The 23,683-nt window shown below is 54.5% G+C and overlaps 8 protein-coding genes across 8 annotated transcripts; 4 read left to right on the forward strand and 4 right to left on the reverse strand.

Annotated features, from left to right (window-relative positions):
* Positions 1 to 77: 77 nt before the first annotated feature.
* Positions 78 to 481, forward strand: CCOS01_05810 (uncharacterized protein; the record flags this gene model as incomplete). The annotated part of the gene is made up of 2 exons (XM_060453986.1): positions 78 to 263; positions 431 to 481. The coding sequence occupies 2 exons, from the start codon at positions 78 to 80 to the stop codon at positions 479 to 481; spliced, it is 237 nt and encodes a 78-aa protein (XP_060315758.1).
* Positions 482 to 1,295: 814 nt separating this feature from the next.
* On the forward strand, positions 1,296 to 1,640 carry CCOS01_05811 (uncharacterized protein; the record flags this gene model as incomplete). Its single annotated transcript, XM_060453987.1, has 1 exon — positions 1,296 to 1,640. A coding segment is annotated over one exon (345 nt), but the record flags the coding sequence as incomplete, so codon positions are not given.
* Positions 1,641 to 3,872: 2,232 nt separating this feature from the next.
* On the reverse strand, positions 3,873 to 4,310 carry CCOS01_05812 (uncharacterized protein; the record flags this gene model as incomplete). The annotated part of the gene is made up of 2 exons (XM_060453988.1): positions 3,873 to 4,148; positions 4,236 to 4,310. 2 exons carry the CDS (start codon positions 4,308 to 4,310, stop codon positions 3,873 to 3,875), a joined length of 351 nt encoding a protein of 116 aa, XP_060315760.1.
* Positions 4,311 to 5,707: 1,397 nt separating this feature from the next.
* CCOS01_05813 (uncharacterized protein) lies at positions 5,708 to 6,181 on the reverse strand (the record flags this gene model as incomplete). The annotated part of the gene is made up of 2 exons (XM_060453989.1): positions 5,708 to 5,740; positions 6,059 to 6,181. 2 exons carry the CDS (start codon positions 6,179 to 6,181, stop codon positions 5,708 to 5,710), a joined length of 156 nt encoding a protein of 51 aa, XP_060315761.1.
* An 8,691-nt stretch (positions 6,182 to 14,872) lies between these two features.
* On the reverse strand, positions 14,873 to 15,154 carry CCOS01_05814 (uncharacterized protein; the record flags this gene model as incomplete). The annotated part of the gene is made up of 1 exon (XM_060453990.1): positions 14,873 to 15,154. A coding segment is annotated over one exon (282 nt), but the record flags the coding sequence as incomplete, so codon positions are not given.
* Positions 15,155 to 15,847: 693 nt separating this feature from the next.
* CCOS01_05815 (uncharacterized protein) lies at positions 15,848 to 16,997 on the reverse strand (the record flags this gene model as incomplete). The annotated part of the gene is made up of 4 exons (XM_060453991.1): positions 15,848 to 15,896; positions 15,984 to 16,175; positions 16,518 to 16,615; positions 16,995 to 16,997. The coding sequence occupies 4 exons, from the start codon at positions 16,995 to 16,997 to the stop codon at positions 15,848 to 15,850; spliced, it is 342 nt and encodes a 113-aa protein (XP_060315763.1).
* Positions 16,998 to 17,870: 873 nt separating this feature from the next.
* On the forward strand, positions 17,871 to 17,963 carry CCOS01_05816 (uncharacterized protein; the record flags this gene model as incomplete). Its single annotated transcript, XM_060453992.1, has 1 exon — positions 17,871 to 17,963. The coding sequence occupies one exon, from the start codon at positions 17,871 to 17,873 to the stop codon at positions 17,961 to 17,963; it is 93 nt and encodes a 30-aa protein (XP_060315764.1).
* Positions 17,964 to 22,410: 4,447 nt separating this feature from the next.
* CCOS01_05817 (BRCA1 C Terminus domain-containing protein) lies at positions 22,411 to 23,348 on the forward strand (the record flags this gene model as incomplete). The annotated part of the gene is made up of 2 exons (XM_060453993.1): positions 22,411 to 23,135; positions 23,204 to 23,348. The coding sequence occupies 2 exons, from the start codon at positions 22,411 to 22,413 to the stop codon at positions 23,346 to 23,348; spliced, it is 870 nt and encodes a 289-aa protein (XP_060315765.1).
* Between the last annotated feature and the right edge of the window lie 335 nt (positions 23,349 to 23,683).

The raw sequence follows: 23,683 nt of genomic DNA on the forward strand, positions 1-23,683 counted from the left end.
TGCAGGTGCGGGTTGAGGATTGAGGGTTGAGGGTAAAGGTACCTTACTGGGGTACTGCGGTATCCGCACTTTGGTCGATGCTGGTGTGGTACGGCGGTAGCGGTACGGACATGGCAGAGCTCAAGAGCATGGGGCAGGGTCCATGGGGCACCGGGAGGTCGAAGCAGAGCGAGCGCAGACTCCAGGACCCAGAGACTCAGAGCGAGAGGTGCAGAGAGGCGGAGAGGCAGAAGGACCAGGTACTGTTAGGCCATATTTCGCAGGTAGGTACTGTGTGTCTACTAGAAGAGCGGTAGGGTTCTCTCTGTCTCTGTCTCTCTCTCTCGCGCTCTCTTTTGCCCGCTCGCTTGCTTTCTTTGGCCCATTTGTCTATCTGTCTGTCTACTGTGAACTGTCTGGCCCGTACTCCGTACCATACTTGCGTACGGAGCCAGGTAGCGCGACGCTGTGCTGGGAGGGCAAGTATAGCGGCGAGGACTGAGGTATCTCACGGGCAAAAGATACGGACTCTGGTAGCGGCGTTCGACAAGGTAGGTGGGCTTGGGTTGAGAAAATGGCACAGGCCAAGGGCCTGCCCCCCCTCCCCGGAGGAGCTCAGAGACTGGTGGGTTTGGCCGTTCAGTGCTGCTGCTAAGTGGGCAGTCCGGCCGACCGGGGGTCGCAGATGAGGGGGTCTTTGGGGGAGGGTGAAGGACGAGCAAGCTGGAGGGCGAGGATAAGGCCGAAAGTACCGTGGTACGGAGACCGGGGGGTCTCTACCAAGTGGGATGGATGGGGGGGAAGGGATTGAATGGGATGCTAGATGGGAGGAGAAGAGGAGAAGGAGGGGAGGAGGATGAAGAGCGGAGAAGGGGGGTGAGGTGGGGGGGTGCGAGAAGGAAGAGAAGAAGAAAAAACCGAGTTAGAGCGACGACTGGCGGAAAAGATACGTATCCAGCTTTTTTCTTCCCACCCGGTAAGGTAAAGTATCGGCGGACAGATGAGCGAAAGTTGAGGTGCGCGAAGTATCCCGGTACTTCGGTCGTCGACGACGAAGCCACACACACACATACACACACACACACTGGACACTGACACACACGCATCCACGGCACACATGGAGGCACATACAGCCAACAGCCAACGCACACGCGCTCCAAAGTCCAGAGGAGCGAGCAGACAGCAGAATCATGGACCCTACTACCCAAGGAGCCTTCTTCCCTTGCCTACCTTGAGTGTACCGGTATTCGCATTCAATTTCATGGAGCTGGGAGCTTAACCTCGATCCGTCTCTGGAACCAAGGTAAGGTACGGACGTACTGCGCTGTCCATGTTCCTTGTCTCGGTACCCAACCATCGTCAGCTCCTTCAACTGCTTTCTCCCTTTACGTTTATTTTTCTTTTGCCTCAATGTCTATTTCGCAACGCCTGTCTACGAAGTACTGTTAATGGCATGGGACGTGCACTTTGGGATGCAATGTAGTCGGTACCTACGACTCCTTCGGGGTCTCGTGTACGCAGCATGGTCCTGGTCCTTCCTCTGGTCGCTCATACGGCCTGTCATTGGTACCGTATCTTTCTTGCTGTTTATCTTTTCTTTTTCCCGACTCCAAGTCCCAGGTGTGGGCTCTGTTTCTCGTATGTGGACGGGACGGAACTGACAATGTTCCCCCAGTCTGTCGACTTATCCTCAGCTTCTGGATGGAGCGAACGAGAAGAAGCCTTAGGGAAAAGTGGGGATATTGACTCGTACGGAGTACCTTGTGTTCACAAGTGCCTAGAGACTCCGCTCAGTCTCTCTCTCTCTCTCTCTCTTTCTCTGCCAACAAGCCGTACGGGGTACGGATACAGCGTGCGGTGCCGGTACGCTTACTGCGTTTTGCCCTGTCTTGCCTTCCTCTCTATCCATGTGGGAATGCGAACCTCAACAGCACATCCATCACCTCACCTCACATTGCCTTTCCGTACCTTGCCTTAGCTGGCAGCGGGCCTTTTTACTCTGCTTCTGCGTCCGCACCTCGAAACCTGTTCCTCCCTCCAAGTACCAGCTCCAAGCCCCAAGCTCCATCTCTCTCTCACTCTGACTCGCTCTGTCAGGTTGATCCGTGGCCGCGTCGGTAAGCGACTCTACCGCCGGCACTCACCTCTCTTTTTCGTCTCTTCTTCGGCCTTGACCATTGGGTCGGGCTGGGGCGCAGAGAGTAGGTATTCTCAGCCAGCTACCCGAGCCCTGGAAGGGTGGTACGGCCAGGCTAAGCTAACCGTCGCCGTTCGGTGGGTGTAGGGAAGGACAGCGACAAGAATCGGGAAGGGGGGGCGTGCCACGGGAGTAATGGCGTCGAGGGCCTCGTTGAACGTGGGCTTCGTTGTCGTTTCCTGGGGCCTAGTGTCGTCGCTCGAGGGGCGTGGTCAGAGTAGGGTGACACCAGGAAGAGAGGGGTCTGTTGTCCTTGACCAGGGTGGCCCATGGCCTGAGTTCAAGCCCCAGTCTGTCGCGGTCGGTCTGTCGGCCTTTCAGAAGGAATACTCAACACACCGGGCCTAGACACTCTGAGGCGGACGGACAACGTGAAGGAGCAGGCGTACGGGCAATGATGGATTCCCATCTAGACAATGTCCAGACTACGCAGGTAAACGCAGTTCAACGCAATCAAGCAGGCCACTGTAGATAATGCCAGGGCTTTGCATTGGCAAGGAAGCCCGCCAGGCCTAGGGCCTATTCCAAGCCCAAGGACTCTCACGAGACGAGGTACCAATACCTGTGCGAACATCGTACCTCACCCGACCGCAACTGCGACCGAGCAGAATGTGGGCGTCGACGTTGGCTGCTCTGTGCCAAACAACCTCGACCGACCCTACTGTTCCCACGCTACGGATCCATGAGACCAGAGCAACTTATCCCCCGGCGAACAGAGAGCAAGCAGCACTGGATGAACGGTGTGTAACTTGCACAAGCATCGAAACGAAACCAGACACAATCTGTATCTCGCTTGAATCCAGTATCACTATCCCGACGGGACGTCGACTGAGCCTGCCCTTGTGCGGGGACTTGGGTGATGAGAGACGAGCCTCGACAGAGATGGGAAGAAGTGGAGTGGGCCCGATCTGGAGCCCTTGAATCTATGTGCCATAGTCCAAAGAGTGCGTATCAAATGCTCTTTCCAAGTCCAAGTGACGTCGGCCAGAGACGAATGGCGATTCTCATGTCTCTGGGCCGTCGCCATTGCGCCGATACTCGTGTTGTTTCGTCTTTTCTTTCTCGTCCTTTTGTGATTTGAAGAGTGGCGTCTCGAGTTTCTCTCTCTGCACAAACACACAGAGCATGGCAAATCAAGAAACTGTCAGCTTTTGGTTGGAAACCCAAGTTCAAGGTCTTTTCAGTTTCCAGGGGACCGATCTGAAGATCCAAAAGCACTGATCGCTTCTGCCCGCTGGTCAACTTGTCTCATTGATGCGTATCCTGTACTCCGTAGTTAATTTCTCTCCGTGGCAATGCTGGCTGTTTTCGAATCGTTCTTCAACCCCGACACAGCCCCGGGCATGTGGACGGAGGTCGTCGGTTCCAAGTCTCCAGCGACGCTGTGACCAATGTCCATTGCCAGTCACTCAGCGCACCGCCGCTAGAGCCCCGCAACTCGTCAGTGTCGTCTTGTTCGAGACAGAGAGTAGAGTGTGCTAGACTTCAAGCCCAGACCTAGGCTTTGGTGTCATCCATTTCCTCAACAACGAACAAGACCGGGTATAACTCACATCACTCGGACCAGACGGTCAAACCAAGATGATAGAGGCTGCAGTAAAGTCCGGCAAATTAGTAAGGCGACCCGAGCGGTTCAGCAGATGGAGATGGTGGCCGCAGCGGCAACCGCGGTTGACAACATTGTAATAAGGCGGGCTTAACGGTGGTTGGCACAGTGTCCCGGCCGTGCTCCTCGATCCATCCATTCTATCTGCCTACCCTTGGGCCTCGGACTTGGCGTTGCCTCTTGTACTCTCCTTGACCCATTGGCCGTGTCATTGTTGTGACCTTTGTTGTTCGACCGAACCTCGAAGGCCGTCGGGCAGACAGTGGACTGTGCGTTTGGATGTTGGATGTTTCCGCCGCAGCTTCCAATGAAGCACGGCATCTCCAGGGCCTGTTTTGTCCCGGACTTGAGTTCCGTCGCAAGGTACTGCCGTTCCAACAAAAGTGTCATGTCATCCGGTCGGCGCATGTAGGGTTCGGGTGTCCATTGCTTCGAAGGAAAAGTTAATCGTACCCGACACCAAGGTACGGTCCATGTGCCATTGGCGGCGGCCAAGGCCATCATCTCAGAGCGGCGCAGTTTCTTCATGGTTAGGGGAGGTTAGGTGAGGCAGTGTAGCAAGCGGCTATTGCTCAAAGTCCCGGTATCAAAGGTCAGCAAGACAAGAGCCTCAATAGCAAATGGTTGACAACAATGGCCTCACTACCGGTAGAAGCACCGTTGCAAGTCTAGGACCCGAGGCAAGGGATAAAAAAAGACGAGAGCGAGCGGCGAAGGAAGAACAAGAAGAAGCAAGCCAATAGCGCATCGTCGTCTTCTCGACGCTTCTGATGGACTCCAAGCACAACGCCGTCGGTTTAGCGCAGCGCGCAGCGAACCAGGAGACATAGAAGGGGGGCGTTCGCTGTCGATTGCCGAGCCTACACTATTAGCACTCGGTAAGAGTATATAAAAACGACACTGGGCCGATTTGGGGGTATGTGACCATACCGCAGTTGGTCCTCCCGTGCTCCCTCGTCTGTTTAGACCAAGGGTTAAGGATTGGCTTGCCGCTTGATGCATCTCTGATCTTAGTGCGCTGGGCTGGCTGGGGGGTTCCCGACAATGGTGCTCGAAAGCACAGACGTTGCTGCACTGTGCGGCAGAGGGCCATGCGCATGTCAAAAGGCAGATCTTGTAACGCTATCTTGGCTGACCTTGCTGTTGTCGTCTCTCTCCATGTACGTATTCATACGGAGTATCCGTAGGGATGCTGATGCTGACTCTCCACAGGTCTGTCATCGTTGTCGCCGGGCTGCTGACTGGGGAGAGAATCAGGCTGGCTGGCTGGTTGGTCTGATCAGGTCTGGGTCAGCGGATTCTGTCGCGTCTTGTCTTGTCTTGCCTTGCCTTGCTTTGCTTTGCTTTGCTTTGCCTTGCCTTGCGTTTCCACATCTCGCAGGAAACCCGCTTTGCTCATCTGTCCCTCGTGTGCGGCGTGCGGCGTGCGACGTGCGTGCTGCTTGCTCAATTGCTTGCTTGCTTGCTTGTTTTCCGCCCTCCCATGCCTGCCCTGCCGATTTGACTTGGTGAACCTGTCCAGTGCCTTCTCCGCGCCGGCCCCGCTGCGAACCCTATGTGCCTTGCCCTGCTTTCCCTTTGCGGAGCAAGAGTGGATGATGACTAGGGTATAGAAAATCAACATGGGCAGAAGTCCCCGTCACAATCGCGGCAAGGTGGTGGCTGGTAGGTGGGCGCTGCAACTTCCAAATTGGTCCTTTGGAGCAACAAGTGGTGGACACCACGGCAGGAAGAACCATGAACGGTTTGTGGGAAAGAAAGCCGACTTCACGGATATAATGTCCGTACCTCACCTTCCCTTCCAACACCTTATCTAGGAAGGCAGTTGCGGGCCGAATCTCTTTCGCTGATAGACGACTATCATCATTCATAACCTTCCAATTTGCTCAGTTCCATGCGTAACATGCGTCGGCGGCCATTTCCTGTTATTTGTTCGACATGTTGTTATCGTGATCGGACTGTAAGATGCATTAGAATTGTAGTTAATTACGTAAGATATTGTTTGTGGTCGCACTTTACATGCGTCAGGTAAGATATAGGTAGGGAAAAGGTATGGTACTGGTATCGAGTTTAAAACGGCATCCTCGTGTTCCGTACTTACTGCATACTTTCCCTTTACTTCTTGCTACATAGATTTCTGAGGAAGGAAGGGCAACTTAAGAGACCCGAAAATCCTTGAGTCTTCGGCAAGCACGCAAATCCACCTCCTTCTTCCCCGGCCCAAGATGTGATGAGACTCTTTGCCTGAGGTTCCCAACGCGGCCGGTCTTGCCTACAATCTCGCTCAAGTTTCCATTCGTGACATGGTCGACCTTCAGGTCCATCCAGCCCAGGAAGGAATCGTCGACAATCCATGTCCCTCCCACGTAGTACCACAGAATATACCTCCTGCCTGTCATGGTTGGGTAGGTTGAGGTATCATAAGAAAGCCCGCTATCGTAAGCAGGTGCCCGTCAACGTCTCGAGGATATCCTTGGTACATTGGTGCTGTCGCCATCTCCCCCAGATAAGATCCCTTAACTGCATCTCAGGCAAGTGCCCTGCTCACTGGCGGAGGACAGACTGACTACTTCGATGTCTACTTCGAAATCCTGATGCTCTATACCTACCAATACGTACTCTGCACTCCGTAAAGACATTCACATCCCGAGGTCCTTCAATTCGGACTTGTCAAGGGTAAGGCAGTCCACTCCCTGTACTTCCTGATCCAGAGCGGACTACCTACCTTACGGGTGCAGATTGTGAGCAAAGTAGGTAGCGACGTCCCGACAGCATTAGCATTCAGCCGGCCAGTTCATCAACCACATTTCTTTTTTCTCATCGTTTCAGTGTCTCATGCCTACCGACCCCTCTCCAACCTATCGCACGCCTCCACGCTCTTCTGCCGATTGAAGGGGCCTCACCTTGCCTCTTCGAATCGCCCGTCACCGTCACCGTCTCTGCCTCCTGAGCGGTCTATGGTGCGCAACGCGCACAACGACAACCACAGCGACAGCCAGACTGACAGAGTCGCTGGGCTTGTGCCAATTGCCAGAGAATCGAGCCAAGATACCTCTCTCTCCGCCAATTCGCTGCAAGAACTTGAGACGGCCGGGGTCCCTTCGCTCTTCGACATTCTGTCCTCATCGACCCGAGTCTCTCTACTCGGAAATTTGCAGCGACCTGTGTGCGGTTACCTTCCCCTGGACGCAGCAAGGCAGGCATGCGTTCCAGGGCTCAACTCAAATGAAGATCAGTCACCAGAGCTGCCAGGCACGTTGGCGAGCCTCATTCAATGTCTTCCCGAGCTTCCCGGGGAATGCACTCGGGGCCACCCGTTGCACAAATGCATCGTGCTTCCACACAATAAAGATGAGCTGTGGTCTTGGTCTGCTTCAACCTACAAAGTAGGCAGATAACTTGGAATGATGGAGTACTGTTGTTTGTTTCCACAGCGAGACATCTGCGGACGCACGCCTTCGACTGCATCAACCTCGAACCGCCTGCTCTTCCCAGCATGGGCTGGTTTGTCTCTGGCTCCCGTCCTCCAAATTGCCCTCACACTTTTTTTCTGGCGCATCCGGACCCTCGAGTCCCGTCATGGCCAGACCCAGGCGAGCGGACTACCCTCAACCCTGCTGGAGCCTCGAGTACGTGTACGGAGACACTTGTTCCCTCCAAAGCTCCGGTGCCGGGTCGCTCCCAACCACCTCGAGCAAACATCGGCATCACGGACCACATCAGTCGTCTACTTTGTACATACGGATACCTGCCACCTTGCTCATCCTACCTAACGCTGGCAACTCAACCCTGCTCCGAATACTCAAGCCCTAGCTAGTTTCTCACGGATCTCCGTTGCGCCCGAGCTTTTCATCCAACCCTCCACCTTGACCATGACAGTACCTGGGTAATAAGAGCGGCAAGCTGGTCGCAAATGCCGTCTTAGCCTTCGGCCGGCGAGACATTGTCGTAAGGATCGGAAAACACGCACCACTGGTCGACTTGCGGACGGCCGCCGCCGACAATAACCAACGGCTGCCAAGACTGGAAAAAGAAACACCGTCAAGCCCGCCTATCCCTCTAGTCCAACTCGTCACGCAAGGTCCGAAGGTCGAGACTCCTGGCGCCTAGCCAAGCTCAGCCAAACCCCTTTGGTAGGCGCGGCTAGGTGACAGTCATAGACCGGCTTTTCAAACAAGGTGGTTCATAACTTCATAAGCCTTTCGCAACTCTCATGGCTTTGGGTCTCACTACCTATGCTGATGACGCCTCTGAGTTTGCTTTCTTTTGTTCAAGCCATCCATTTCATTACGCGCAGTCGGGCTTGCACATCACCTCGTTTGCGCCGTCGCTTATGGGAATAGCAGACTTGCTCGCGAAATGGCTTCACAATCTACCCTACTACCCCCGTCGTCTTTTACGGCGGCGTTAGTAATGCCCAGAGAGCTCAAATCCTATGGCGTATGACTCTCTTATGAAGGCCCACAATTCTGCGCTTGTCGGAGAGCATGTCGAAGTTGCCAGCCGAAACAGATGTTCATGTGAGCAAATACGCCAAACGCGCGACGTTGCTTGGGAATTGCAGCATTGCAAGGCTTGTAGCCAGGCATACACGGTGGCTTGTGGCGCCACTGCCTCGTGCCGTAATATGGATCGCAAAGTGACTGAGCGGCGTCAAGTTTACAGTAGTCCCAAGCCGCATCACTCTCATTATTGAAGCAAGCTGCCCTTCGGTCAGCTCCCTCCAATTCGGTGATCAATTGTAACGGCGGACTGACTGCTCTTCCTGCCATGGGGGAAATGTTCCGATGGGCCATTCTGCAATGCAAGATTCCTGCAGATGAGGAAACTTTGGACCTGCTAAAGACCTCTGTGTGCTGCCCGGAGTTCTTTCGATCTTCGTGTCCTGCCACGCCCGCCTACAGCAAGCAGATTCGGATGCTTAGCTTGGTAACCTCGATGGCTGTTCTCTCAACGCAACGCCGACGGGGCTTGTGATACATGACAGCTTTGACAACATGCTTGTTGATGTTGCACATGAAGAGACTGGATAATGGAACACACCTCCGTTTGCTCAGGCGTACAAAGTTCCTGCCCAGCTTCCTGCGGTGGAAGAAGGACAAGTATTCTCGGGATGCAGTTAAAGGCTTTCTGCCGACCGCGTACGGCTTGAACACACGCAAAGTATCTCGACTATTCCTGGGCGTCACAGTCCCATGAATCAAGGATTGGTGCCACTCTACCCAAAAAGTGGCCGAGGACCAGATCCTCTTCGTCTGCAGGGATGAGCTTCTCACAACGCGATTGACGTGCGTGTCTGCGCCTCCGCGATTAAGATCAACGACAGAGCCAGTTCAGATCTCTAACAAAGGTGGACGACAAGGTGGAGGTCGTTCATCCTCGTGGCTGCATGTCGGGCAATGCATGCATCTGCGTCAACGTAGGTGGTATGCTAGATGGTCGGCGCTCTTCTAAGTTCCCGCAGCAGGGGCCCCCCAAAGGCTTTGCCTGGCCCTACAAGACTGCTAGGGAGAATCGACACTTCAGATACGATATATCTCTACGTTGCGGTCCGACTTCGGTGCGACTTTGAGGTGCGAGGAAAGTACGGATACGGGTTCCAGAGATATATGGGTCACGGAGCAACTAGCTTGGAGGCTCTCCCTTTACCAAGGACATTACGAAAGACGACCATCTTTTTCAAAAGAGACACAATGAGAATCGACAAGCTCAGTCACGAAGGCACGCAACCGCATAGCAAATGCCAACGGGACAGGCCGGTGCGGGGCTCGTCGCATTAGGAGGGACGGTGGATGTGTGTTCCGGCGTTGCTTCTAGCCCGGTGTGATGCAGAAGCCTGTGGGGGGGGGGGGGGGGCATGTGCAATCGAATGCAAGATTCCGTCCTGTACGCTGCGGCCCGTACATGAGGTACCTACACTCTTTGCAGGGTCACTGCCACCAGGTCGCCTTCTCCAGCGGCACCATGATTCTCTTGCTTGTATCCGAAGGCGTACCTATACGGATTTGAGGCGGTTCCTCGTGCTGAGCTCGACACGCAGCTGTGCACTACAGGTAGCCGTTATTTTGGGCTTACCATGGATTTGGTCTTAACATCACCTCGCAAACCCAGTCACGGGTGCTGCTCCTTGTCTCTGGCCCCTGGCTCGTGATTATCGCCCGACTCCAAACGGCACTACCAATACGGAGACTTTGTGGCCATACACTGCGGATACATGGTGATCGGTTCGTTGCGAGGAGACAAGCAGCCAACCCCTGTTTCGTTTCGTTTCTGCTGCCATTCAGGCCGGGGACATTTTTGCCAATATACGGATAGCAGCTAAGCCAATGCGGGTATCGGTGGAAGCTCAGTCCATGACTAATCACCTGCACAATGCGTTTTCATCAACGTACGGAAGCCATCGTCACTGTTGGTTATCAGCCTGGCTATTTGAGATGTCATGAGCGGTTGTTCTACACATCGGGGGCTTGCGAGCGTGGCCGGTTCATCCCTCCTCGTTGGTCGATTTCGTGGTCGATCCAGACTGGCTTTCCCAAAGAAGTGTACACGCTCTCAAGAGAAGAGCAACGAGTTCCCGTTCAGAACAGGAAGACCTAGTACCTGAATCCTCAGTCATGTCTCATAAGCAACATGGCCAGCCACACTGACAATGGCTTTCAGTCATTCAGGGTCTTTTCTTCGGACGAGAGAGCTCTTTGTTACCTGCTCTGAATCCTTGTCTCACTCCGACAGCTTCGAATGGGAGGGGTGAGACCTGGTGGTGGGGACCGCGGCGACAACAGTATTCGAGCCATGGTAATGGCAGGTCCATCGACATCGCACTGACCCTCGATCATCTGTCAGATACAATAGCAACACCTTGCCGAGCTTTTTAAAGGCCGTTGATTAGACGAAATTGCCCGTGTTGCAATGCCAAAATGTCTGTGAGCACTAAAAACCAGGAGGAGCGCTTTCCCCCCTTTGTCGCAGCAAGACGTCAAGCACAACGACAGACGTTGCTTCATATGTATCGCCACGAAACTTCAGAGACGGACGTTCACAATTCCTACTCGATCGGACTCGGCACGTCGAAACGAGCTGCGGTCAACGTTACAAAACGATAGACCGCTTGCCGCTCACCTTGTCGTAGCTCCTGTCCTGCTACCGTCGGCGCTCTGTGCTTGAGGCGTAGAACGCGAGTAGTTGTGGCGTTCTGAAGCCAATGGATATAACGAGAGCCACCCGATTCGGCCTGGAGTTATCAAAGGAAATACCAACGGCGTCCCGAATGGGGGTTCAACAACGTCTATGCATTTTCTTCTGACTTGGATTCGGGACTTACACCAAATGAGGTTTATACCTACAGAATATGCAGACGACTGCAACTCTGCTCGCGAACGCACGTCTCATCCTGGGAAGCGGACTTGTCGTCCTTCCCGCGCACTACTGTGTATCTCCTCATTGCTGTGGGGGTTTGGACAGCTTCTTCATGTACTCCGTATGGATTACGGATACTTTGTCTGGGGGCACAGTATCCGCATGGTGGCATTGCGCACGATAGCAATCAGCAACGCAGCTGACGAACCCTGGTCCCCATGTCGTCCAGACCCTGCAGACATCTTAAAATTCTGGATGCCAAAGATGGCAGATTCAACAGGGATTAGTGTGTGATACTGATGTTGGCTTGAGCACTTGCATGACCCAGCTGCAAGGCGGCTAAGCATCTCTAAAACATGACCAATCAACGTGTTTATCTAACGTTGAGGAGGGAGGGGTGCGTTTCAGTGCTCTCGAAGAGCACCCCAGTCCTCCAGCCCTTCCTTTCTAGCTTGTACCGAGATACTCCGTACATCAACAGCCCTAACAGAGTCCTCCTGGAGAAGGAATAACAGACTGCCAGTATGCAACTTGGGCCTCAGGCTATGAGACTATGTCCTTCCAAGAGATCAGAGCTCCAAGGCTCGAAAGCTCCTCTCTTGCAAGGAAGGGTAGGTAGCTGCTCGCTGAGGGCATCTCCACTCCCCTCCAGCCTGGCTTGTTGGATTTCGGCTCCATTCACGGCGAAAGACGGGTCCGCGGCTGACGCCTCGTTCCGTCACGAAACTACTACCAAGCGTACCACAGAGACGAAAGACGCAGACTTGAACGAATCCGTGCCTTTGCACCAGACATTTCGGCGATTGAGAAGAGACAACGTCAAAGATCCAAGCCTTGTTCAGAGCTGTTGGCATCAATTGCTACGTACTTGTCACAGACCAAGCGTGCTCAACTTCTCTCTTCAACAGCGTCACCTTTTTTTGCAATGAGGTGCCATAACTACGTTGCGGTCGCAGAGTGGGCAACGGTAGCCACACATGCATTGGCGCACTTCCCAAGTGTCCCACTCACACAGCAAACTACTCTGTACGGATACATGTTCGAACTTGCTGCGATCTAGTTGAGATACCGTACCTCCACGTCGCTTGCCTACATGCGAACCACTTGCCGCTTTTGAAGCTAGTTCACTGGTGTCAGTGATCTGGCGGAAGAGTCTACCTTCTCCGAGCCACATTAGCCTACCCGTCAACTCTCTTTCCCTCTCTCTCTGCAAGGTACTGGGTACGTATCGGTCGGTCACAATAAACGTCTCTGCACCACGACTTGCTTCACTTTCTCTAGCCTTTCCATGGTGCCCAGGGACAATGCATTCGATGTGCTATCTTTCGCCAAGGGATGCAATAGTTGATCGAATAAAATCGCACCGACTTCGTTGAGCCGGATCAACAGACTTTACTGGCACAGCGAACGTTCCATCGCCCACGACACATTCCGGTCTCGGGAATTGGTCATGCTTCTAGTAATATGCCCATCATTCGAGACTGCACAGCACACAACATCTTGCACAGAGTCGTGTTGAAACTATGATGGGTATGGCCGGAGGGTCTCCCAGGAGTTTCTTGACGTGTATGCGCACTCTTCGCGAATATCCATCACCAAAGACACCATTGGACACTTGTGTCAAGTTGCTAACATACCATAACTTACATACGGACGTATCGTACAGGATAAATTAGGGGGGCCATGTAGTCTGTACTCCCTGGATGTTTTTTTGGTTCACCGGCCGGGGCCAACAGCAATTTGGCTTATCAGTTCAGCGCCATCATCGCTTCTTTGGCCGATATGGGAGAGAGAGGCAGACGGAGAGAGAGAGAGAGTCCCAGCAATTCGAATTTGGGCGAATCATAGCAATCCACGTCGACGGCAGCCACACCATCCATCTACAACGCACTTGGGCCTGCGTCTACGCCTACGCCCACAACCACGCCGCAACTCCAAAGTACCTGTCCCGGGACTCTTGTCCTGATCTGGAAACGCGTTCAGCAATTGAATTCGCAATCTGCTCAGAGACGTAGACAAACCTAGCCAGCCAGCTCAACCGACCGCAAGTCAACGTCGAATGTCCAGGCTCTCTTCCTATTCGACTGCAAATACATTGTTTAGCTTTAGTCAAGATTTTGCAGCTTCGCCCCCATGTATATGGATAGCCGATTTGGCTCTACTATATAACAAGAGGCACCGCCTTTGATCGCAGGTAAACTTTCCCTGGCGACGTGGAGGCTGCCGGCAGCAGATTCCTTGAGGATAGAAGTCCTTATGCAAATCATATTGCCAGGAATATTGTCCTCTGCTACTCTCATTCATCAATAAGCATGCATGAGCGGACCGTTTTCCGCCTTACATGAGAAGCACGAGGAGTTCCTCCCGCAGCTGCGAGGAAGGGCCAGGTCAGACGGCGTAGCGTTAGATGAGGTCTGACAGTACCCGTACCGTTCCAATGGGTAGTTCCACGTCGCCGACGATGCTGGTCCAATGGGAACATGGCCGGGGCTGAGGGCTGGAACATACGGTCTGCGCGACATGACATGGGATTGATGCCAGCGATGGTCAGCGATGGTGCCTTTTCAACGACCTGAACGGGCAAATGCTCTCCGCTGTCTGACTGGACCGGAACGCACTGAGTCGAATTGACATTGTCTTTGTCCGTGCAGCTCTTGTCGTAGAGATGGCATTTTGTAATCAAACACGAGCATCGCACGAGAGTCCAGGCAATAACAGTTATGACAGCAACCCTCACTTCAGTACAGAGATCCAAAATCAGACTCGGATTACCATGCTAGCACCGGCAAGCACAAACTGGCGCAAGCACAAGTCATGTCTCTACAACTTGAATCAAGACCAAGTGCCGATTGACTCTCATCCCGCTCTCTGCGACTGTTATATCCCCGACACTATGCGTGCCCATCCAGCCAACGTTCAATCACCGAGACAAGTCTGTGTTCGTAACAGGCGACGGACTGTGAGTGTCGGTTGGAGGTACAAGTTGACGTCTTCTCTCGACACTGTGGCGTTGAGGCGGCTCGGTCGAGGTTGGCGGAGGTGACAATGGCTTCACTGATTGGGTTTAGCATCCTCTTCACCGCTACTCTTGTGGCCTCTTTACGGCGACGCCCTCTCCCCGCTCCCCGTCCACGCTTGCTCTGGGGCCTCTGGCTGCTTTTCTTGCCAGGATCTGGGGCATGGTGATAGAGGCACACTCAGCCGGGGGGAGAAGAGGGAGAGTGACTGAGTCTCTCTCTGAGAGTGAGAGAGAGAGTGTAACCAGGAAGAAAAGAGGAGAGAAACCCAGGCCTGGACCCCCCGGCCCACTAACCTATCATCGCTTGCCTCTCCGCTGCGGTCGAGCCAATAGCCCTATACCCGAAAGAGCTAGCTTGCTGACCCCCCACTGGAGCCACGCTGCGCTGGCAGGGCTACCTTGCCCAGTGTCTTTCCCGCCGCCTGCTGGACGTTGAGGTTTTATGCGCATACCGGTGGTTTTTCACGTGGAGGCAAGTGGCACGATGCAATGGCGAAGAAGACGAAGGAGGAGGAGGGGGAGTGTGCTTGTACCTGTACATGCGCCCAAGATGGCCCACGGCTGTTCCCCTCACTCTGGGCTACTGGCTGCTCTTGAGTCTTGTTTCCATCTCCACCCCCCTCCTCCTTCTCCTCCTCCCCAGTCTTTTGAGTCTTGAGTCTCCAGTGCGTTTTTCTCTCTGCTCACTTTTGCTTAGGTACTCTTCACCCCTACACTACCTACACGACTTCGTACCTCCATCGCCAGTCAGTCTTCCGATGGGGCCCTCGTTCGTCAGTTTGAACAATCCAAGCCCTCCTCGCAAAAACATCCTGGCAAATCGCGCATCCGCACACCCATGACGAGATCCCGACTGCGCTTCTCGCCGTCTCTCGACGATGGGTGGGACTAATGGCCAACACCAACACCAACACCAACACCACGAGACGTGGGGCGAGCGGACGACAGCGGATTCGATTCCAGCCACGGTCTTTTCTCTCTGGCGTTCGATCTCTTGTCACGACACGACTGGATATCATTTTTCGTCTCGTCTCGTGTCTTCTTCCGCCCCTTGTTGCGTTACATAGAGTTACCTCCATCGGATCATAGGCCCATCGGTCATCAGTCACTCAGCTCAGCTCAGTCGTCGTGTTGCTGTTATTTTCTGACGAAAGCCGCCATTGCCTGCTCCTTTCACCATCCAGGCTCGGCTTGGAGAATGAGAAATTTGAGACATTTTGACGAAGGAACATCCACATACGGCGAACAGCCCGCTGTTTATGAAGAGCCCCGCATTCTTAACATCTGGACCGTTGAACTTGTCTCGATGATGCTTGGTATGTTGATACCGTTGAAACTTGAGAGGAGGCTCTTTTGACGAGTCCGAGATGGGCCATCAACACTGCGTCTAACTGATGCGAGCCTTGCTTGATGTCGCCCACCCGCAGCGGAGTCCGGTAAGACCACGCGTCTGACCCTGTCCATGATATGCTGGGTAGTTGTGCACCTGGAAAGCATGGGCGGACAGGTATGTACACCACCAGCATCCCCCCCCCCTCAAAAAGATCCACGATCCGACGACAGAGGTTGAGCACGGCTGTTGTAGGCTGTAGCCTGTCCGTCTGTACTCTCACGATCGGCTATGGCTGGACTTGACGGGACCTTTCCTGGCCCAGGATCATGTCCCGGGTGCTTTTGGCCCCTCCCTCCATCAGACATAGAGGAGCAGCAGTGCCTCACCCCGCCGCCCGCCTTCCGTCCTGTGCATATGTCGGGATAGCTGCGCGCTTCCCGTAGCCTCGCATCTGTGTCGTGGGAGGATCTGATGGGAAATCGACATGTCTTACATTAGTGTCCACGACAGCAGCAGCAGCTCGCGGGAGCCCTGCCCTAGCCTGACCTGCGCTGCTGCGTTGTGCAAAGAGCTGAGCTGGGCGCGTTCATGATACAGTTTGCTTGTTTGCTTGGCACCCATCGTTTGTCCTCCCGTCTTCATAAATCGGCGCACCGGGGAACGGAGGCATTTCCAACGACGGCTCCTGTACGGAGAAAACAGCGTGCATCAGGTTATGTGTGCAACGGTCGTACAAACCTACTAGTTGAAGAGGCAAGGACTACATCTACATCATTCCACCAGCACACTTGAGACAGGCCGAAGCCGGTATCTGCATCGACACACATCCAGATCTACACTGTAGGTGTCTAGATGAAGGACGGCGGCCCATCTTGGATGCTGTCGGGAATATCTCCCTCTCACCCGCGACCCGCGACCCCCGGGACACGCATACACATACAGATACACATATCCGTCCATACTACTCTGTACACACACTTCTTCGCATCTCCTTCCGATCTCTCCTCCCGGTCAAGCCCAAACCCACTCGATCAAGCAAGCGTCCGGCGCCGCCGCAGCAGCAGCAGCAGCAGCAGCCGATTGCTCCTCGTCGCGGGTGGATTGACGGCGATAAAAGTCCGGGCTCTGTGCGGTCGCCAAAACTGGCCGCCAGGTGCGCACATCCTTTCCTTGAACTTCCTCAACCTTGCCATTGCTTGTACCCCCAATAGGTTGGCGTGAGATTTTTCTCTCGTTCGGCCGCTAATACTCTGTACATACTGGATACACAGACAAAAAGTGACGAAGGAGGAGGAGAAGGGAGCGGGCGGCGATGGGCGGAAGACCTCGCCTGTCAAGCCCGCGTTACATTCGCAACCCCCCCCCCCCCCATTTCCACTTTATTTCTGCTCCCCCTCCCTTTTTTCTCACGCCCTCGCTCAAATTTCCTGCCCCCAACATCTGGGAAATCTTGCCCGTTTGCCTGCCTTGCCTGCCTGGCTTACCTAGCACCTTGGTGTCATACCATGTGCGGCTAGAAGAGAGGGCTGGGGACTGGGGGGGAGGAGTGGTTGTGGATGGGACCCGCGTCCCCCCCCCCCCTTGCGCGCGTGCGTGGGAGCAGCAGCGCCAGCGTCCGTGGGCAAAGATGCGCCGTCGCCGCCGCCGCGTCTCGGGTGGTAACATGTCAGATTTACAAGCGCTAGGTATCCCGTAGCTTGTTGCTTGCAAGAGGAAGTACACTCTACACTACATGGCGGGTGGGGGAAGGGAGGGGGTGAAGAGAGGAAAACGGGAACAAGAAGGAAAGAAACAGAAAAATCACAAGAGATTACCGTACGTGCAGGGAGATGCCGCAGTATGACAGAATAGCGCGTCTGCAATCCTCGCCGAAGCGGAGAGAGTATGTAAACTAGGAAAAAAAGTTCTGGAGTTCTCCCGTCTTGGGGCCTCTGGGAGCTAGTCTACGGATAGTCTAGTTTCTAGACAAGAGCTGAACTTCTGAAGAGGCTGTAAAAACAAGCACAGAGATGTCCAAAAGTTTGAAGGCGGCGTTGTCACTTGTTGATGAAGCCTTTTTTGCCACCACCATCACCTACCTACCTTGGTCCTTGCGATACGAACGATGCAACCGTATTCTCGACTATCCATCGACTCCTCCAGGCTCCTGCTAGGAAGAAAGGTCTCAGAGTCGTTGAGCAAGCAGGTGGCCGAAGGAAGAAACATGGGCATTGCATACGGGAAAAGAAAGGAGAAAGGGCAACGTAGACGCGCCCCCCGGATTTAGGACGATCACAACAGCGGCGGCAGCAAAGTTTCGTGTGTGGCATACGGATACTGGCACGACTGGCGAGAAAGACTGGGTGGTGGTTTCCAGCCCATCTGCCCTCCGGATGCAAGTATGCTTCGCATAACGTGTGTCCCGTCGCCTGCTGTTGGCTCCGTTGGTGGCAATCCAGCAGCAGCAGCAGCAGCAGCATGTATCTATCTGTAAGGCAAGGCAATGCAACGGCCCTTGCCTTGGAATACCACGTACGGAGACAGTGACAGACAGCGAGGAAGACAGACAGAGGACGACGTTACGAAATGTCTCTGTTGTTTTTTTCTGCCCTTTCTTCCACATGTCCAAGTCTCTCTCTCTTGTCTCGTCTTCAACGTCGTCCCGTCCATTGTTGAGGAACAATCCCCTTGTTGCATAACTTTTTCGGCTTTGTTTCTCGAACTTCTTGTTCTTCCCTCCCTTTCCTCCGTGCCGCCCCCCCCCCCCCGGCCCTTTCTCCCTGCCCTTTGCCCGCCTCTGGTTTCCTTGTCCACAAAGATTGACTTTGTTCCAACAGAGATTTTTCTGCCCATCGGGGACCACATGGAACGGCTATACTCTACCGGTTTGGGTCATTCGATCGGCTCGCCGCTCTCGAGAAAGAAAGAAAAAAAAAAAACTAAACTCAACTAAAAACACAATGATAACCTCGGCGTAGTTAGACTTCTGACAGCCGCCCTCCTTCCCTTGTTCGCGTTGTGTGCCGCGCACGTCTTTTTGGGAGTGAGAGAGACGGGAGGGTCCCCCCAGTACCCGAGTACGTATCCGTAGACCGTAGAGAAGCGGTAGACGGGCGCCAGTCTAAGACCAAGCAAGCCTCTTCCCAGCCATCCATCCACTCTGGCACCTCACTCTCCGCCATCAGTGCGTCTTTTTTGTGCCTTTCTCTCTCTCTCTCTCTCTCCGTGTGTGTCGCCGTCTATCTCTTTGCCGGGACGGGAGGGTGTGAGGTATAATGTTCTGGCGCGCGCCGTCCTTCCCTCTCCCCTACCACTCAACCTCTCTCTATCTTGATTTAGCTCCCGAGACGAGACACACAACCTTTCTGTCTGGGACACGACCGGTGTGAGCCAGGAAGGTGGCAGAATCATACAATAACAATGACAGCACCAAATCCAATTATTGGCGATGTCGGGATCGGTTCTAGCCGGCCTCTTTTTTTTTTCTTCGAGGATACCCACTTTCTCGTCGAGATTCGGGAAGAGGAGAGAGGAGACAATCCTTCCCCCGCTCGCTCGTCGCGTCCGCTTGTCACGACCCGGGTCGGCCGCGCGAGGCGAAGCGAAGGCGGATAGGATTTGCCAGGTAGATGTAAACAGACCAGTCTCGACTTGGCCAGGCCAGGAAGGTAGGTAGGTCTTCCGAAGGTCTTGATTTGCAGGGCAAGCAAGGCAAGGCAAGGTAGAGCAAGCAAAACACCACAGCAGGCTCTCCCTCACCCTCACCCTCACCCTCCCCCCTCCCACCCCCGGAAAGCGAAAGGGTACGATTGCCTGCATGCGCGTACGGGTATGCATGCTGCTCAGACATGGGGTGGCGGCGGCGAGATCACGGATCACAGAGGAGCCCTGGAAACTCTCGCTCGCTCTTCCAAGCGGCCTAGACGTGCACTACGGACTACGGATTCTGTATCCGTACGGAGTGTTGCGAACCTCGTCCTCGCTCACGGAGGATGCCCCCTCAGGAAACAGAGCAGGTGTCGTGAAATGGCTCTTGCGCACCTGGGCCGCAGCAAGCAGGCGCATGCTGGGCAGATCATGTAACTGTCAGGGACGGGGTCAAGCGAGCGTGACGTGGACCTTTGACCTTTTTGCGCGCTCGAGCTGATGTCCTCTGTGCCTCTCTCTCTCGCCAGACTTCGTGTGTCCTTGCCGTCCACTTGTGAGTGGCGCTGTCATGTTGGACCTTGGACACCGGATGAATCGTCAAGTCGGGATAGAACTTGAACGCTTGAAACGATTCGCCCCCTCCTTCACGACCCCTGTGCTCGTCCCTGACGTCCCTGATTGATATCACATGAGAGACGGGCTGGAAAAGGGAGCTTGGGGCTCGGCGGTGCGAGATTGACTTTTTTTATTACCTCGCTACGCAGACTGTCTTGCTTCCTCGTGGGTACCCCGGCACCAGTGGCCTCCCTGCAATGGTTGGTATGACCAGGCTGTCTCGTCTCGTTGTGTCGTGACTTGTCTTGTCTTGCCTTTATTCCGACATGACGAGGTCAACCGTTGAAGTAGTCGGTTGCCCGAGGTATGATTACGTATTAGAAAGAGAGCGGTGCATCATTGCGCATCGAAGCGTTGAAGAATGCAGCACGTATAGCGTGCGCAGAATATGCAAGCAAGCCTCGGCATCCGTCTTTGCGACTCCAGCTTTCTTTTCCCGGGGGACTTTTGCGACTTGTCGTCGTCGTCTTGTCATTTCTGAGAGTTTTCACTAAATGGCATGTTGGTGGTTTGATGCAGGAGAGACGGCAGGCCAGGCCAGGCCGCCATGGCAGGGCCCGGCGCATCGCATCGATGCTCCCTCACCTCGCTCCAGCCCTGTCCCGCCCGCCCAAGGCTAGCCGCGAAACACGGCGGCGGGAAGAGAGGAGGCTCGGAAAGTAGGTTGTGAGGTAAGGTAGCGGTATCCGCAGTGCTGTGCGCAGCGGTGCAGCGGGCATCGTGCATGAACTGCTGGTACGGCATGATAAGATGGGTGTGTTATACATGTGACGGAGCACCGCCTGGCTTCTCTTTTCTTCGCCTTTCCAAGGGTTGACCTGGACAACATCGGGAGAGGGCGAGGAGAGAGAAGGTTAGCGGGCCTGGAAGCTGCATTCTCTTGGTGTCGATTGGCAAATGCAGGCGCATGTGCGTGCAGTGGCCTCATGGGAGAGGCATATATGGCAGACATGGGAGTCCCCGAAGCTGGAGAGTGTGCCATGCCAGGTCCGGGGCGCATGAGACGGCCCTTTCGTTTGGTGTTTCCCGCCTCCCGCCGCGCGGCAGGTTTGGCGATGCATGTCAATTCGAGACCCGAAGCTAGGTGCACCTTTCTTCGAGGGAGCTTGGATAACAAGCTTTTCTCTCTCGCCTTCTCGTTTCTTGTCACCTCTCTGGCTCCTCCGCCGGATGTGGGAGTATGGGGGGAGCTACGGCGCGAATATGAAGCAGCCAACACCGGCTGTGCAAGCTTTCTCTCCCTTTTAAGGTGCAACCTTCGACCGATGACTGGGCGTGATGTGCATGACTGGCGTCTGTGGGGGAATGCGATGCCACTGCGATCAATGTCCTAGGCCGATTGGATGGCTTTAATTTTCGCCGCACCAAGGGCCCCCGGTGATATGGTTTGGCGATCCAAAGGGTCGAAGTCTGATGTCGTCTTCTTTGGGCGTATGTACCCAATACGTCTGTGGAATCTTCAATATCATTTCCACAATAAGATAGAAATAGCCTTCTGTTGAACCGGATATTGAAGGGGGTGTGAAGTGAGCGGCATCTGAGTCAGAGACTTCGTCGACGAGTAGATAACGGCGACATCATATTCGTAGTTGTACGCAAGGACAAAAGGGTCCAAAACTGATTTTCGCACTCGCATCTGCCGAGCCCAGACTCCAATATGGTCCCCTGACTGAGCGTTCCGAAAGCCGTCAGACAGAGGCGCCGAGGAGTGATTGGGCCTCTGCAGCCCATCATTCCAACATCGTGCAAGGTATGACCTTCTTCACAGCCTCCTTTCCACTCAGACCGTCCCGATTTCAGCTCCGTGGGCTCGTGGGTAACCTCGTGGGCGAAGGAAACATGTCGCTTGTTTTGGGGGAGGGTGAAGAGCAAAGAGGGTGTGTCCAGGTGTGTCTGATCCGGTGTTTAGGCCTGATGTCGGTACCTGCAGGAGATGGGGAGGTTGAAGGTGAGGTGAAAGGTCCCCTGAGGTTCGAAGCGTTCGGTCTTTCTTGCAACAAGAAGGTTCCAAGGGGACTCTGACGTGCACATGCATTCTTTCTGGGATTTGAGGAATGACGGGATTCAAGCTGGGGAAACATCGGTGCGCCGACGCTGCTGCAGCTCCTGCATTTGCCAGTATGGCAGGCGGAGCAGCTGGCATTGACAACTCTCGGTCCAGGAACGGCACCTGAGTTAGCTTCGCCTTACTCGGGAAGCTTTGACTGCATGTCTCTGTCTCTACACCTTCCCGTCATGTAGCTTCGATGAGATGTGATTTGAGTTTGGGTGTAAGTGAGAGATGACTAACATGAAAACCCCAGAGGTGACCAAGGTGGGTGTCGGTGGCTCTCGGTGAGACAAAGATCATGTGACCCCGCGACCGGTACGTGCCTGGATCGACCTTGGATGTAAATGCGCTTGGGACTCTCTAGCCTGCGGCGCCGCGTGATTCGCGTATCGTTGACGACAGAAAATAACCCCTTTGTTTGCTGACGGAGACACTAGAGGCAAAATCCAGCATTATGACCCTACGTTTTTGTTGTGTGGATCTGAACGACATTGCATGCTCAACGCGCATGTGCCTCGCACTGCAGCGCCGTTTGGCACATCTATTATGCTAGCAAAGCAAAAAGGGCAGAAGAGAAAAGAAAAAGAAACATTGTTGCTCCAAAACAATCACGTGTGTCAGAACCGAAATGCCTTCGCCGGAGAAGACACCTATCCCACCAGCCGCAAAGCCGCGGTTCGGCAACAACTTCGATCCATACAACTCAAGCGCCACCGGACATCAACGCCCGGATCACGTCCCGGGCACAGGATGGCGAACCAGCCGCGCCCGCAAGCTCTCGGAGCAGTTTTCGGGCGGTCACACTGGAGGTGCCCGCATGAGTGACACGTACGGCGCTGGCAGCGAGGACTTTGACGAGAAGCTGAAGATGGTGGTGCCCAAGGACGTCAAGGCGAGGGCAAAAATGAGCGTGGCGGACATGCTGGCGCGGCCGGGGCTGATGAGGAGCGGCTCTTCAGTCTCTGAGACCGGCTCCGTGACATCTAGCACGTCTGCTACAGCACCGGGTGGGTTGGTAAGGATGAGCGAAGAGGAGGTCATGGAAGCTCGGCGGAAGGAGGACGAGGATGCTGAGGCGACGAGGGCGGCTGGTAGGGGATTGTTCGAGGGCGTCACGGTGTACGTCAACGGGAGCACGCATCCCATCATCTCGGATCACAAACTCAAGCGCGTCTTGGTCGAGAACGGTGCGCGCATGTCCATACATCTCGGACGGAGGCAGGTTACGCATGTTATTGTCGGGAGACCGGCGGGCGGAGGCGCTGGAGCCGGCGGAGGACTCGCGAGCGGCAAACTTGAAAAGGAAATTCGGAGGATCGGCGGGTCTGCCGTCAAATATATTGGCGTTGAATGGTTCGTTCTTTCTTTGTCTCCCTATCTCATCTACCCGTATGAATCGGCGGACGCTAATCCTTGCGCAGGGTAATGGAGAGTCTCAAGGCGGGAAGTCGATTGCCCGAAGCACGCTTCGCTCCTCTGAAAGTTGCGAGAGAGGGCCAACGAAGTCTTTATGGGACGTACGGGAAGCAGGCCTCCAAGGAGTCCCCCGCTGGATCGGCAAGTTGATGTGATTAGTTCTTGGATCATTATCGACGTCGGCGAACGTAAACGGTTTTCAACTATTGCATCGATGGGTCACTGGAGGCACAACGATACCAGGAATACATTGGGGGGCATGCTGTGATTCGGCATACGAGGCGTTGGTTGGAACTTCTCTAGTTTGCTATTCCATTTGGAACTTCATAACCACCATTACCGTTTCGCTCGTAAATATTCGATCCATGCCTGTCACGTCCTGTCCTCTCAGTCGAACTTCCGTAGATGATGCCCCCCGTCTCCCATTTCACCGGAACCTAAATCGTATTTCCCGATGAACCTATCCCTGGACGGAGATGAGAAAC

This window comes from Colletotrichum costaricense (genome assembly GCF_030867565.1).
Source record: "Colletotrichum costaricense strain IMI 309622 chromosome Unknown Scaffold_5.1, whole genome shotgun sequence".
Classification (NCBI taxonomy): domain Eukaryota; kingdom Fungi; phylum Ascomycota; class Sordariomycetes; order Glomerellales; family Glomerellaceae; genus Colletotrichum; species Colletotrichum costaricense.